Source organism: Rhineura floridana, chromosome 5 (assembly GCF_030035675.1).
Source record: "Rhineura floridana isolate rRhiFlo1 chromosome 5, rRhiFlo1.hap2, whole genome shotgun sequence".
Lineage (NCBI taxonomy): Eukaryota > Metazoa > Chordata > Lepidosauria > Squamata > Rhineuridae > Rhineura > Rhineura floridana.
The window spans coordinates 157654302-157670589 of record NC_084484.1 but is presented as its reverse complement, the minus strand read 5'-3'; the positions used below and the strand labels follow the sequence as shown (position 1 = coordinate 157670589).

Below are 16288 nucleotides of genomic sequence, written 5' to 3'. Positions count from 1 at the left end.
TACTTTACATACTTAGCACTTCTTGACTGCTTCACTGACAGCAACAACTGATAGCCGCCCTGGGCTCCTACTGGGAGGAAGGGCAGGATATAAATTTAATAAACAACAACAACATATTGCCACTGGCAAGATTTCTAACGGTCCCCAATTCCAGTTTGTTCTATCTATAGGAAATGAGATAGCTTTGCCCAGTGATGCTGCTGCTGCAGTTTCCCTCCAAAACTGGTTGGACTGTTTCCCAATACATAAAGAAGCCACTTGCTTGTTTTTAGACCCTCTTGTATGCTCCGCTTCAAAGGGGTATTTTGTTATACATTTGCTCGGAGGTCAGGGACTAGGACACCTTTAACAATGTTTCTAAGATATAAGTTTTCTAAACGCTGATCTGTGCAGGATCAGATCCCACAAAGAACTCCCTCTTGCCATTCTCACAAACTTCCACAAACCATTGCAGTGAAATAGACAGGCTATGGTTGTGCTGCCATTCCAAAGCAAAATACAAACCAGCTTCAAACAGTGGGTTGCAACCCTGGTTTGGAGGGTAGGTGTAAACCATAGTTTGCCATTCAAGTGCAAGAGAAAAAGTAGTAAAAACTTCTGCAAAGAGTACAAGAGAGGAAAAGGAGAACAAGACTTGTTCTTGTAGCACCAAAACATGGATTGTTGTTATGGCTGAACTGAGCTGATCTCTCTCATGTTATTAATAAAGTACTCATTGTACACAAAATATAACAGCTGGTTCAAAGTTTTTATTGAAACTTGAATGACATTTTCTTTAAGTCCAGTTTTTAACAAATCTGACATGACATTTTGTTCAATTCCAAAGTGTTAAAAATCTTGATTTGTTTTTCTAGAACACTTTTTATTGGGTGAGGGAATCCATTTTTAGTTGCAGTTTATAGCAATCCTTTACTAAAAGGCTGATTTCAAACAGCTCCAATGTTTTCCACAGCCCATCCGGAACACCTTTTTCCCTCCTTCTCTGGTGGGAAACTTTCCATGAGTACACAGCTCACTCAACACATTAGAAGTAGTGTCTGACATGTTGAACAGACTATTTTTATATATTAATACGAGGCAGCTCCACAGGCAGCTGAAAGCACACACACACATAAAGAGTGTGATATAGCTGCACTCTAGGTCTCAGAAAGGGGAATCCTTCAAATAGCCAAAGCAGAAAGAGTACCAGGATACAGCGCCAAGGCATTTGTGGTTAAGAGAGTCTCTTCTACATACATTTCCTCAGCATCTTGGAATCAGTGATGGAAAACATGAATTAAGCTGACTAAAATTAGTCATGGGCCTTTCAGCAGAAGCTCTGTCCATCAGAGACTAATGTAGGCTATAGTGCAAAAGGTTGGGGCTCAATTCACTGAGGCAGTGCTGGGCGCAATGCAGTCTATCCTCCTCATCTCATAAGACGAATGGTGTTTTAGACTCCTTTGTTTCAAATGCATTTTGAAGCTCACCAGGGGGCTGTCTGAATAATCAGAAATGTGTAAACCTCTTTCGGAGGGGCTGCATTAGACCTCTAAATTAATTTTATGTGGCCCCTGGGAGCTCTTACCAACGTTTTGAATGGTTAAAAAAAGCCTACTTTCAATTGTAAGGAAGAGAAAATGTTTTCCAGTTGTAAAGAAGAAATATTCAACACGTGTAACATTGTATCTATTTCAGATTCAGTATGTAACAGCCATGTAATTATAAATGCACATATTTGCATACAGTAGGGCCCCGCTCACACAGTGGGTTACGTTCCGGACCCCCGCTGTAAAGTGGATCCCATTAACTTACATTGACCAAAATGGTGCCCGGCGGCAAAAAAACGCCATAAAAGCGGAACAAGCTTTTTCATAGTCTTGGGGTTCTTTTCAATCCTTCCTTGTCTCTGGAGGCGCAAGTGGCCACGGTGGCAAGGAATGCATTCTACCACCTTCGGTTGGTAGCCCAGCTACGCCCCTATCTGGACAGGGATGACCTCGCCTCAGTTGTTCATGCTCTGGTAACTTCTAGGTTGGATTACTGTAATGCGCTCTACGTAGGGCTGCCCTTGAAGACAGTTCGGAAGCTTCAGCTAGTGCAAAACGCAGCAGCCAGACTGCTGACGAGGACCAGCCGGTCAGCGCATATAACACCTGTTCTGGCCCGTTTGCACTGGCTACCTATTTGCTTCCGAGCCAGATTCAAGGTGCTGGTTTTGACCTATAAAGCCTTACACGGCGTGGGACCGCAGTATCTTGTGGAACGCCTCTCCCGCTATGAACCGACCCAGTCACTTCGCTCAGCGTCTAAGGCCCTCCTCCGGGTACCAACCCATCGGGAAGCCCGGAGGACAGTTACTCGATCTAGGGCCTTTTCTGTAGTGGCCCCCGAATTGTGGAATAGCCTCCCCGAAGAAATATGCCTGGCGCCAACGCTTCTATCTTTTCGGCGCCAGGTTAAGACCTGGCTATGCTCCCAGGCATTTTAATGCGTTTAATGTTACAATTTTAAATCTCTTTGTTTCAGTTTATTTATTGTGATATTTTGTATTTCTGTACTTTTAATCTTTTGTACACCACCCAGAGAGCTATTCGCTATGGGCGGTTTAAAAATGAAATAAAACAAATAAATAAATAATAAAATAACAAGCGCTATAAAGCAGGGCCTTTCTACAATTCACAACCGCTGTATTAGCGGAATGCTGTAAAGCGAAGCACTGTAAAGCGGGGCCCTACTGTATAATGCTATGCTTGAGTGCATATGCTCCATATGTTAAAGCACTTTCTGTTCAATAAACTTACTTTATTGTGGAGACTGACTAATTCATGAGGGGATCAGCTTTTGTGGCAAGATGTGCTTCCAAACCCTGGGGAACTGTCTAAAGAGCTGCCTCAGAAAATTGCCTGTAGTACAGTAGTTACCCATAAGAAAAAGACCCTGCTGAATGAGGCCTGTGGCCCACCTTGTGCATCATCTTGGTCTCACAGTGGCCAACCAGATGTCCATGGGAAATGCACAAGCAGGGCCTGAGAACACAGCACTCTCCCTTACTGTGATTTCCAACAGCTGGTATTCAGACGAATACTGCCTTCGACAGTGGAAATAGAACACAGCCATCAGGGTTAGCAGCCACTGACAGTATATCCACCATGAATTTGTCTAATCCTCTTTTAAATCCAGTCCCCACAGTTTGTTTTGGGTTTGTTTGATTCACTGGCAAAAACTTGGAAGTGCTCTTTTATCTGGCTGTTCTTGCATGGTACAAATCTGAGGCCTCTTCAACTGTTACCCCAATTGTTGTCCTACAAAGCTTCTCTTCCCACTCCAGCCTGGCATTCACTAAAAACTGAGGTGAGGAACCATTATCAGTCCAAGGGCTGCACTACCTCATGAATAATGTCCTAGGGGGTCCATGCCAGTGACGGACAGGGCCAGAGGGAAAAGTGGGCAGAGCAACTGATGTGACTTTTACCTTGGTACAACGGGCTAACATTCCAGCCATGCAAAAACCAGAGGTTTCCATATACACATGCACCCTCCATCTCTAGGCAGTCAAGTAGCATTATCACAGCTCCATGACACATTCCAGCCAGCCAAAATCACTCAAAAGGAGGATGAAAGGTAGGGCTGGGGGGAGTCCTGACAGAGAGGCCTAGAGGACTGCATTTGACCCCCACACCTGAGATTCTCCACCCCTACTCTAAAATATAAAATACAAGAGAGGAGAAACTGGTGAGATAGCTCTCTTCCTAAGCTCCTATTACCACTACTTGTATAAGAGTATAAACTTACATTTCATGATTAGGACCACTATGTGGGGAAAGTGTCCCTTGGCCACACTATGATTGTTGGTGTGATGGGAAGGACAGACTTCAGTCATACCACAAGAGATTCGTATTATATTGGGGCACAATGCTAGAATATTATTTCTGTTTCAATTAATCTTGTATTAGACCAATTGTAATACCCAGCTTTTGTTATCTTTATTTTTTGTTTATTGGCTTTTCAAATAAAAAAAATATTAAAAAATACAAGATGTGCATCTTACTTTAAAAAAATAGTCACAGAGGGGGGGAAAGTTAATTTGGTTGCATTACAGCAATGGGGTCCTGCAAGCATTCATGAATGCTCATAAAATTATTCCCAGTGATTTCACACAATCCAAATAGTAACTTGTTTTTGATCACAGTATCTGGGGCACGACAGGAGGGCAAAACCAAAAAGGAAACTTCCTTCTTCCTCTGCTCAAAGAATAGAGAAGGTGAGGTAAATTTGTCCAGATTATTGTTAAATTATGACTGGGAAGTGGAATAAGTCACCACACACACCACATAAAACGACGCAACAGAAATAGATCTTGAATTTTCTCAACAATCTTTTTTAAAAAAGAATAATCACCATTAATGGGGGGGGGAAGGGGAGAGAGCTTGGCACCTGTCCTAGAATTTCAAGTGACTTCGATCTTTTAACATGTTCTTCACAGCCATGAAGCTCCCTGGGTGACCTTGGGCCAGTCAACTGCCTCTCAGCCTCAGAGGAAGGCAATGGTAAACCACCTCTGAATACCACGTACCATGAAAACCCTATTCATAGGGTTGCCATAAGTTGGAATCGAGTGGAAGGCAGTCCATTTCCATTTTCAGCATGATTAATCATGAGTTGAGAAATAAAATGAAGGGTAGGACAGACAGACACATATAGAGAGAATATATCAAGAATGAAGCAAAGCTGGGTTAGGCAAAATGGGAGGAGGTATGTGGCATCTTGGAACTGAGGAAGCTGGAGGCTCCAGCTATCTGCTGGCCAAACAGGAAATTGGGGATGGAGAGGAGTAGGGAAGGAGTGGACACCCATCTTGCTCTAGCCCTCCAATGTTACACTTTTCAAAGACTTATATTTCCCATCTGAAAATAACCTTTCGTTTAAAAAACACAATGGCAAAATATGGGTTGAAGACACACCATACACTTATAGCACATCTCCCCCCCCAAAAAAAAGATAAATCCCTGGAACTGTAGTTTACCCTTCACAGAGCTACATTTCCCAGCACCATTAACAAACTACAGTTCCCAGGATTCTTAGACGGGGTGTTCTAAATGCATGGTGTGTACACAGCCATAGTCACACAGCTGTTTGTGTTCTGAATGAAACAATTCATCACAGAAGAATCTGCTGCCAAAGGTGAAATCTGGATTTAAATAACAAAATACGATTGTAAGTTGCCATGGTTTGGGTTTTATACATATCTGTACTTTTTGTAGCATTGTAACATGAGTTGCTTTACTCCTTGCTATACCCCTTCATGGTTTTTGTTACTAGGCACATAAGAATCGGTAGCTCCAATTTTATCTGGGGAGAACCAACAAAAAACCTTATCTTTGGACAAGCTGCTGTAGATAAGCATTTCAACTTCTTTGGCTTTTAACTGTGAAAGGTTGCAGTGTGAAATATAGATAACTTATTTCCACAATGGAACCTTTTAAACCTTATCTTCTGGCTTAGCGTATGGAATTATGGAATTGAACTCTAAAGGCACAAGTGGAAATAAGGTACTGGAAATCTATTTAGAGCTTCATGAGAGAGTGGAGGACATTTCCTCATCGGATTCTAAGAATGTAACACGAGTAAATTTTGTATTGCCATTTTCAGTTCTGTGCCGGCACACACCCCCTTCTACCCAACCACAACACTTCCCCAGGGAATGGAAAAGGTCTTTCCTCAGACAATTCCAACAGCTGAATCATAGACAGGACCCAGCAAGGGACAGATGTAAATTGAACTGTGTGCAAGGGAAATCAATGCCAGTTAACGGAAAATCCACTTTGATATCAAACTATTGTGGCTCTTCAAACAAGTGCAGTGCTTTGGTCTTAACATTTCAACAAAGCTGTCACATATTAATTTGATGGAGAACTCCACAATGAATCACAAGGATAAAAAAATATAGTTTGTACCATACTTGAGTTCAAACATACTGATCTCACTTGGTACCAGAGTATTAAGATTTAACTTATTCCCATGTTGTAACTAAATGTATTTCACAGTTGCCAGTTCATTTTCCCACTTAATGGCAAACATCTCCTCAAGCAGCAATTCCAGCCGGGCCTACACATGCAGCAGAATGAAGTGGTAGAGTGGGCTGTAAACTATGCCGACTACAGGTTTAAACATCCCTGCCAAGTAAAACCGTAGCACATCAGGAAAAAGGAATTCCATCCCAGTCCACTTCCTGCTGTGCCAACGTTTGCTTGCAGGGAAGTCAAACGTGATTTTTCAGATGCAGTCTGAAGAGACACAGTCTACTCTGCAACCTCATTCCGCTGTACATGTAGACCAGGTTTCACTGCAACTAACTGGATTAAGGTTTTAACCATCTAAGCTTGTGAGGAAAGGTTTTTGCAGATAGGCTAAAATAAATTTAAAAATTCAAGAACTTACCACAGTGGGGTTACCGCTGCTTATCAACTGGCTGACTTCATGAAAAATGCTCTTGCATTCAATTGATTTGTCTAAGGACCCTCGTTTCACTATTACTGCTACTGCTAACAATATCTGCTCCCGTACATACTTCTGGAGGCTGCAAATAATTTTTTTAAAAACAAGTATTCAGAATCAACACTGACCAAGGTAACCATCTAACAATTAAAGTAAAATCCTTGTGTACTGCTCTTGGAGTGCAAGGTCAGACCAGACTGACTCAATCCATGCCCTGCATGTCCGTTGAATTGTTTTGGTCTGCTATTGCTTTGAGACTGGTTCTTTTCTGCGTAAACCGTGGTGTGTCATTTATGATATTAACTAGAACTGCTAAGAGATGTTTAAGTCAATTCAAGGATATCCAACTTCTTCAACCTCTGTGGTCTATAACTCCCATGACTATTATAAGTAGCAGAAATAGCATCCATCTGGCTGAATTAAATTAAAGTGATAATACCATCTCTTTGTGTCAAGCATTAGGTTCTAGTCCTGCTTTCACAGGTATCTGATTAGTCTTTTTGCCTACCGGTTTTCAGATTTATTGTAAGACTTTTATTGTGAATTGTTTGTTATTGGAAACTGCCTTGGGAGCAGTTATGACTAAAAGGACATCTATATTAAATAAATTAAATTATTGTTCAGTTATATAGACACTCTTCTTTGCATGGATGTGATTAACAAAATTAATGATTTATCGAACACTAAAGGTCACAAATTTAAAGGAGTAACAATGTTAGTCTGCCGTTATCAACTCATCAGGAATCTTGAGGCACCTTAAATGCTAACAATTTTATTTTAGTGTGGGATTACATAGGCTAGAACTGACTTCACCATGCACAAACTCAGGATAAAATATCACATGTAACACTTGCAAGGGCACAACAGAGAATAACCTTCAGTTTTGTGCAAGTGCTTTAAGAGACTAAGGCAGCAATCCTAAGCACTTACTTAGGAGAAGCTCTCACTAAATTCAATGGGATTTACTTGTGAGGCATTGGATTGTGGTGTTAGTTTGCACTGACATTTGGGAGTCTGCCCTACTGAACACACTGGGATTTACATCCAGGTAAACAGCACAGGATCAGGCTGCACTTTATTTGCTATAGACCACTGAGCTGTGTTGGATACAAAACAAGCTCTTCAGCTTCCTTCCCTTCACCCACGTCTCCCATACTTGGAGCTGGATGTTAGAACTGGAAATAAGTTATAATGTTGTCTTAGTTTAAATCTTATGTTTCTTTCTCAGCAGGCTACATAGTCTGCTTGATTTGACAGAGCCCTACTTTTTTATGTACTGGCAATCATTAGAGTTGATTGCTTTGTAATGTCTCTTGTTCAAAACCTGGACACTAAAAATTAAGATGAAGGAAGTTCTGTTCCTTTAAGCATCCCCAAGGTGCTTAGGTATCTATTGGATTTATTTATTACCAGTAAGGTTGCAATCCTAAAATTGCTTACATGGAGGTTAATTCTACTGAAATCAATGGGACCTGATTCTAAACACATTTACTTGGAGGTTGCTAGAAAAATCTGTATGTTTTTCAGTCTCTCTGTCCCATTTCCCGTCTGTCTCAGCTGCTTGCAAGGGCACGAGAATAAAATGTAACCTACAATTTTGTGCAAGTGCTTTAAGAGACTAAGGCGGCAATCCTAAACACTTACTTAGGAGTAGTTCTCACTAAATTCAGTGGGATTTACTTACGAGTTACAATGCAATGGATTGTGGTGTTAGTTTGCACTGCACACTTGGGAGTCTGCTGTAGTCAGAGGTCACAGAAATCATACTGATTTTTTCCTTTGAGCAAAACTGCAAATGTATAATCTGACCTCAAACTATCAAGAGATAAATCTTGCCTAAATCTGTACCTTGCTAGAAACATATTATAAGAAAATTCTATGAAGGAAAGAAAATACAAATGTAATATTAAATCATAAAAAAGATTAAATCCGGTGCATTTAACTTAATCAGAAAGATAGAAAAGAACTTCTGAAGCTGGAGAGCATACAGCTGGAATTTGCCACCCTGGGCTCCTGCTGGGAGGAAGGACGGGATATAAATCAAATAATAAATAAATAAATAAAATAATTTGAAAATTTCAAAGAGGTGGAGAAGGAACTGTAGCAACTGTAGTCAAACATAAGCAGAGAGAAAAAGTTTAAATGAAATTCCATGAATGATTCCATTAAAGCATTTTTAAGAACTGGGAGAATACGTGGTGGATGAAACCAAATGGAGGACTAGCGATCCTATAGGCTTTTTCCTGTCTTTGAACTTTACAATTATACTCAAAAGACCATTACTGGAAGATCCTTTCTGTACCATTTGCCACTCCTGTAATCTTCTATGAACCCCTCCGTCTAGTCAAGCCTCTCCAGACGGTCAGAGGACCCACCTGACAGTGGACAGTGTCTCCACCTCATTTGGGGCAATTCCCCTCTCTTGCACCACATCTTTCTCTCTTGAGAAAGGCCTCCCAATCGTTGGAGAAGCTGGAGGTGGTGGTGAAGAGTACAGGAAAGATCCTCACACAAGGAAGGTGAAGGAGGCTCTTTTACTGGCTGCTTTGATCCATTTTATGTTATACAGCTTTTGCTAGCCACCATGAGGTTTTAACGTTTTGAAAAAGGCAGGATATATGTAAAAAGAGTAATGGTTTTAAAAATTCTGGAGTAATTTGAATGGAGGAATGAATGAAAACCTGACAATAAAACTGAATTTTTATTCCTTCATTAAATACCAACTTTAGGTCAGAACCTCAGAAGACAGTTCATAACAAAAAGGAGCAAGATAATTAGTTATTGACATCCCAATGAACATAAGAAGGTGGCTTACACCAAGTCAGATCATCAGTCTGTCTAGCCAAATATTGTCTACTCTGGCTGGGAACAGCTTGCCGGGAGTCTTCTCCATCACAGACAGGAAGTCTTCTCCATCACCTGTTACCCAATGCATTTAACTGTAAGATGTCCAGGACTGAACTCAGGACCTTCTGCATGCAAAACACATGGTCTTGTCACTGAGCTGTTGCTGCTAACAGAACGTATTTTATCACTGACTGGGTTTCATCTGCTTCAGATGCGGGGAACCTTTGGTCCTCCACATGCTGCTGAACTACAACTCTCATCAGCACCAGCAAGCATAGCCAATGGCTAGGGATGGTGGGAGTTGTAGTTCAGCAACACCTGATCTATTTGAACAGGAAGGCTTAAGACGTTTTCAGAATCCTTATTCAGGCACGCTTACAAAAGATCTTAGCAATACTTTGTACTTACTTAGGCCTTTGTAAGACGTATGTTAAAAGGAATGTTCGTAGTGACTCAATGCTACTTTTTTCCAACAGAATCCATTCTCGTACAACCGCTTCCATTATCGCCGTGGCAGCTTGAAAAAGGACATAGTCCACTTTACTAGTTTCTGCCGGAGAGATCCAAAAATTATACGTTCACAATCCATAGCTACTAACCTAGAAGGCATTCTTTATGCAAACCCACCACAATAAAAAAGCAGTTAACACAACTAAGCACATTTACAGACGATTTACCCAATCAGAATGAAATGGCAATAGTCATGACATACTTTGCCCCCCCAACCCCATCCAGCCATTTGCAACAGGATGAATCAACGAAGGGTTTTAGAAACAGAAAAAAGAATATCCGGCCATGACCATGTAACAGACAAACCAAAGAAAATGGGGAAGGTGCTGCTGTGTTTCCTACTTGCAGCAATTTGCAGTCAGCAGGAAAAAGGAAACCAGCAACCTGAGCCAAGACACATTAGTCCCACAGGGCAAATGGTGTCTCCTGCTCTAAGGCTGCTGAGTTGCATCCCACTAATCCTCTCCTCCTCTATTGCTCATTCATATTAAAATGTATAGTCCATCTTTCTTTCTTTTGAAATGAAGGTTCACAAGTTCAAGTAAAATCCAGAAACTAATCATGCTCATTTGCTTACAGAAGTTTTTCCCAATCCAGTGCTCTCCAGATGTTTTGGACAGCAACTGTCATCGAGCCCAGCCAGCACTCCATAAAGGGAACTGGGTTGGAAAAGGCCAGGTTACAGCATCATCTCTGGGTGCCCCCACTTTTTCAGGCTAGGTGGAAACTGACTAGAGACAGAAGGTGGTATACAATGTCAGTCATACTCAGCGTTTGTTGTTGTTGTTATGTGCCTTCAAGTCGACTACGACTTATGGCGACCCTATGAATCAGCGACCTCCAAGAGCATCTGTCATGAACCACCCAAGTTCAGGTCTGTGGCTTCCTTTATGGAATCAATCCATCTCTTTTGGCCTTCCTCTTTTTCTACTCCCTGCTGTTTTTCCCAGCATTATTGTCTTTTCTAATGAATCATGTCTTCTCATGATGTGTCCAAAGTATGATAACCTCAGTTTCATCATTTTAGCTTCTAGTGACAGTTCTGGTTTAATTTGTAGAACCATGTAAACCAATAAAATGAAGTAAGTTCTTTGATTTCCATGAGTCTCTTCTGAGTATGACTTCTCTGGATATCACCTAGAGCAGGGGTGGCAAACCTTTGGCATTCCAGATGTTGCTGAACCACAACTCCCATCGTCCCTGCCCATGAGCCATGCTTCCTGGGGATGATGGAAATTGTAGTTCAGCAACTACAAAGGTTCGCCACCCCTGACCTAGAGCCTATTCTGTAGTGGCACCATGTCTCTGAATACTCTTCCCACAGAAATCTGCTTGGTATATACATTGCTATAATTTGGGTGCCAGGTGATGTAGACCTTTGATTCTGCTTTTTGTTCTTAAACTGCTCTTTTAAATATTAGTTTGGTTATTCTTTCATTTGTTTATTTAATTTTAAGATTTTTTAAACATTGTAAGCCACTGGGTATCTGATGGAAAAGCAAGACAAGAATATTTAAAATCAACTAAAAACAAAATCACCATCATAAAAAGCAACCAATTCACAACAAAATACCATCACAGGATACCAGGGCAGTGATGCTAATTTATAGAGAATCACATGAACAGGCACCCTACTTACTACAGCTAGCAGAGGAGAGGAGTTGGAGAACCCTAACTTCATTTTTTTTCACTTTCAGGGATCAGTAGCCTGACCTTTAAATCAAAGGCAATCCTAAGTATGTTTACTGAGAAATCCTCTAATATCACTGAAACTTAATCCCTGGTTAAGCCTGCCTAGGACTGTGGCCTGAAAACCCAGATCCAATTTGTCAAACAAAGAGAAGCATTTCACAGACACCCTATGCTCAAGGAGGCAAGGCATATAATGGGCTGCTGCATCTTCCTTAGTGAAACTTAGCTGAATACACACATTAGGACTTACCTAAAATATGCTTGCAAACAGCAAATGGTGATTTTGATTTTCTAAATGATAAGAATATGTGCTCAGCATGCTGACGTTGTTCATTACTGACCATGGAAGGTGGTGCCTAAAGACAAAATGGACAGTTTGCTTCTATTTATGGAATCCAGAAACACTGCTATTTCTAGTGGGAAAAAAATGTTAAGGATAATGATGACCCCCTAATTTCATGCTCAGAAAGATGACTACACTTAACTGAATGCTGTTTTCTGTTTGTTTTCTAAAAAGTTATTTATGATATTTATTCATCTCTCTATTGCACTTTCATGTGCAAAACAATACATAAGATAATCAATATCTACAAAACAATACATCAGATCAATATTTAAATATAATCATAAAAATTCCATAAAACAGATTTGCAGACAGCCTGTGACTCATCATCAGAATCCTCCCCAGCAATATTGCAGCAACAGTCTTCAGCTCATAACAGATCACCCTGCCCAGTAAAAGCCAATGCACCACTTTTCCAGTTCATTCTCTCTTCTTGCCAAGAGCACAGCGAAAAGCTGAAAAAACTTCAAATACTAGTTAAAGAATTTAGAATCAGAGATAGCAGGGGCAAAAGGTCACCTAGTCCCCAATGGCAGGTCCACCACCAACCCCTCTCCCCAAGGCAGACCACATTTTGCAATTAGCAGGGAGTGTGTATGCTGATGGAAGAACATGGTCACAGGAGGAGTGGGCATGTTAGACTGCTGGGACCTATTTTGCTTTTGCACTACAACCATGAGGCCCACCAAAATAATGGCTCAAGGAGGACATAGAATGAGGAACAAAGGTGTCTCTGGGCATATGCGCAACCCAGAAATTTGTTTCCTGTAACAGGACTAGAGCTGGAACGCAGATCATTTCACCACACATATCTACTTCTGTTTTCCCTCAGGCTTTAGGAACATCAGACACTGCCTTATACTGCCACCCTGGGCTCCCACTGGGAGGAAGGACGGGATATAAATCTAATATAATATAAATCTAATAATACCGAGCCAGACCATTGGTCTGTCTAGCTCAGTACTGTCCACACTGACCAGCAGTAGCTCTCCAGGATTTCATACAGGGTTCTCTCCCAGCCTACGTGAAGAGGCTGAGGATTGAACCTGGGACCTTCTGCATGCAAAGCAGATGCTGTACCACTGAGCTACAGCCCTTTCCCCAAAACTTCTTGATTTCAGCAGCCTAATTTGAGAAGGTGGGGGTGGCTTTTTTGTTGCCTCTATTGTTAAACACTGGAAGCTGGAAACTTTTGCTGTTCTACTGCAAATCAACCTATGGCCACCCTACCCTGAACACGCCCAATCTTGTCTGATCTCAGAAGCTAAACAGGGTCAGGCCTGGTTAGTACCTGGATGGGAGACTGCCTGAGAATACCAGGTGCCGTAGGCTTAGAAGAAGGCAATGATAAACCACCTCTGAATACCTCTTACCGTGATAACCCTATGAATACATCCAAAAAAGATTCATGGGGTCGCCATAAGTCGTAACTGACTTGAAGGCATACAACAACGAGCTGCAAATCAACTGGAGATCTACCAATAGATCACATTCAACCTTCTGCCCACCTCTGACTTACAGGACAAGCATCTTATGCTCCAATGTTACTGCCAAATCCTTACCAATCCCATATGCAGACATGGTGATAGTGGATAATAAAAGTGTTTTGCATGTGTGCATAACATTTCATATATTCAAAATGCTCAGTATTCCTTACAATATCTCCCGGAGGTAGGCCATTATGATCCAATATTGCAGATTGGCATTGAGGCTAAGAGAACAGCAGCTTGCCCTTGCACTGCACAGGCATTCTGCTTCCATCCACTAAGCCAGGGATGAGAACCTGTGACCCCTACAGATGTTGCTGGACCCCCATCAACCCCAGTCAGCTTGACCAAAGATCAAGGCTGTAGGGAGCAGTCGCTCAGTAACATCTGGAGGGCCACAGACTCCCCCTCCACTACACTGTCCTAAAGCAAGTTTCTTTTAAAAAGAAAAAGACAACCATATTGCAAAACTGAAGATTAGTTACACCTGAACTTTCAAATAGCTGAGGGCAAGGTAATAGTAGTGAAATACTGCCCTCTACTGTAACGTCAGCGTGCTCCAAGTGAAAAACACCACATAAAGTAACTTCCTAAGTAGGGCTGCAATCCAGTACACGTCTACTCAGAAATAAGCTCCATTGGGTTCAATGGGACTTACTCTAAGGTAAGTGTGTGTACTGGATTGCAGCATATATATTGTGTGTATATGTGTGTGTGTGTGTCTAAACTGCCACAGAATGGCCTCTTCTGGGCCACCACAACCCAAACTTCTGAGGATGGTGAAACTATCAAGAGTGTCACCTCTGCTGATCTCAATACCTGAGAGGATCTGTAGGGAAAGATCTTCTACATAAGCCAATGGAAATGAGATTGTATGCTATGGCCACACCTCCCACTTCACTCACACAGACAATTATTTCTCGCCTCACATTTTCCCCTATGGAATGCTTGCAGGTACTAGCAGTTATGCACAGCACAACCAAGTTAAAGATGTGCTGTGGAGGCTGAGCACAAGGACCTACCTTTCTCCTTTCCAGCATAAAACCCAACTATTCCAAGATTAGAAGGCTGACAGAACCTTATGATCAGTCCATAGCAATTAACACAAGACTCTTTGCCTCTTAATACCAGTTGCTGGGAATCCCTGGTGAGGAAGAGTGCTGCTGTGCTCATTTATTTATTATTTGATTTATATCCTGCCCTTCCTCCCAGCAGGAGCCCAGGGCGGCAAACAAAAGCACCAAACCCACTTTAAAACAGCATAAAAACAGACTTTAAAATACATTGAAACAAAACATCTTTAAAAACATTTTTAAAAGCTGTGAAGGCATCTTAAAAAAGAAAAAAGTATTTTTTTAAAAGGTTTAAAAAACATATTAAAAGCAATTCCAACACAGACGTAGACTGGGATAAGGTCAACTTAAAAGGCTTGTTGAAAGAGAAAGATCGTCTCGATTCAGATGTTACGGAGAAATAGAGCTGGGTATCATCAGCATACTGTTGACACCTCGCCCCAAATCTCCTGATGACCGCTCCCAAGGGCTTCATATAGATGTTAAACAGCATGGCGGACAAGATGGTACCCTGCAGCACCCCACAGCACAACTGCCAGGGGGCCAAAAGACAATCACCCAAATGCTATTCTCAGAAAACAACCTTGGAGATAGGATCGGAACCACTCTAAAACAGTGCCTCCGATACTCATCTCACTAAGTTGGCTCAGAAGGATACCATGGTCAATGGTATTAAAAGCCGCTGAGAGATCAAGTAAGAGTAACAGGGTCGCACTCCCCCTGTCCTCCCAATAAAGGTCATCCATCAGGGCGACCAAGGCTGATTCAGTCCCAGACTGGAACGGGTCAAGATAATCTGTTTCATCCAAGAGTACTTACAATTGCTGCGCCACAACCCTCTCAATCACCTTCCCTAAGATGTACCAGTTTCCTGTAGCGAGCGTAAACTTGTGTCAAATGACTGGGCAATTGACTTAATTACAAATAGCTATACTATACCGTACCATACCTTAAAATCAGTGCTAAATATTATATATGTATTGCATGCTACAAACAGTATACCCTCAGAATCTTGCTGTAGAAGCAGTAGGCACAAAACATACTCAGAATCAAAGAAGCAATTCAGATCACTGCAGACATGAGGAAGCACAGAACTCTAGGATTTATAGTAATCAAGCAGTTTCACATGAGATGAATTTTCTACTAACTAGGTGACTATGAATGACCTCCTAGCTACCTTCTAACATGCAAGACATCGGTGTGTACACTATTTAATACTCACATGCCCTTCTGCCTCTCTCAGAGGGATTGACTTTGATCACTGCGCTCTGCAGGTGAGGGCCTCCTGCAGATACCATCTTAACAGGAGGTCTGTTCCGCACAACATAGGAAGTGGATCTTTAGTTTAGTGGCCCGTACCCTTTGGAATTCCCTCCCTTTAAATATTAGACAGGCCATCTCTGTTATCTTTTCGGCATTTACTGAAGACCTTCCTCTTTCAACAAGCCTTATCCCAGTCTGCGTTTATTCTGGAATTGCTTTTTAAGATGTTTTTAAAGTTGTTTTTAAAGATGTTTTGTTTTAATATGCTTTTAAAGATGTTTGTTTTAATGTTTTTAAGTCTTTTAGTATTTTTGTTTGCTGGGAGGAAGGGTGGGATATACATTTAATAAATAAATAAATGGGAGCCTACAACCATACTGATAACTTCCAAACCAAATATTATTTGCTATTATATTACTGCAGAGTTATGAATCACTGGCCGCAGATAAATAATTCTTCTCCCGCAGTTCCAGCTCACAATTATAAAGAATATATATTTTTAGGAGAAGAGACTGAATGAAGTAGGAAATAAGAATGTCTACATTGACAAAAAATAAGTGAGTATATTTTTATTGGTGCAAAAGATGAGTGCTCTG

At 41.3% G+C, this 16288-nt stretch overlaps 1 protein-coding gene and 1 pseudogene across 1 annotated transcript in view; one reads left to right on the top strand and one right to left on the bottom strand.

Annotated features, from left to right (window-relative positions):
- XPO4 (exportin 4) overlaps positions 1-16288 on the bottom strand; it is an 85285-nt gene that overhangs the window by 58171 nt on the left and 10826 nt on the right. Inside the window, exons 2-4 of the mRNA XM_061628581.1 lie at positions 11777-11882; positions 9733-9874; positions 6421-6559 (exon numbers count right to left, since the gene is read on the bottom strand). Of these exons, the coding sequence (XP_061484565.1) occupies positions 6421-6559; positions 9733-9874; positions 11777-11882 (387 nt within the window). The remainder of the gene's footprint in view (positions 1-6420; positions 6560-9732; positions 9875-11776; positions 11883-16288) is intronic.
- Positions 13083-13201, top strand: LOC133386321 (5S ribosomal RNA; annotated as a pseudogene).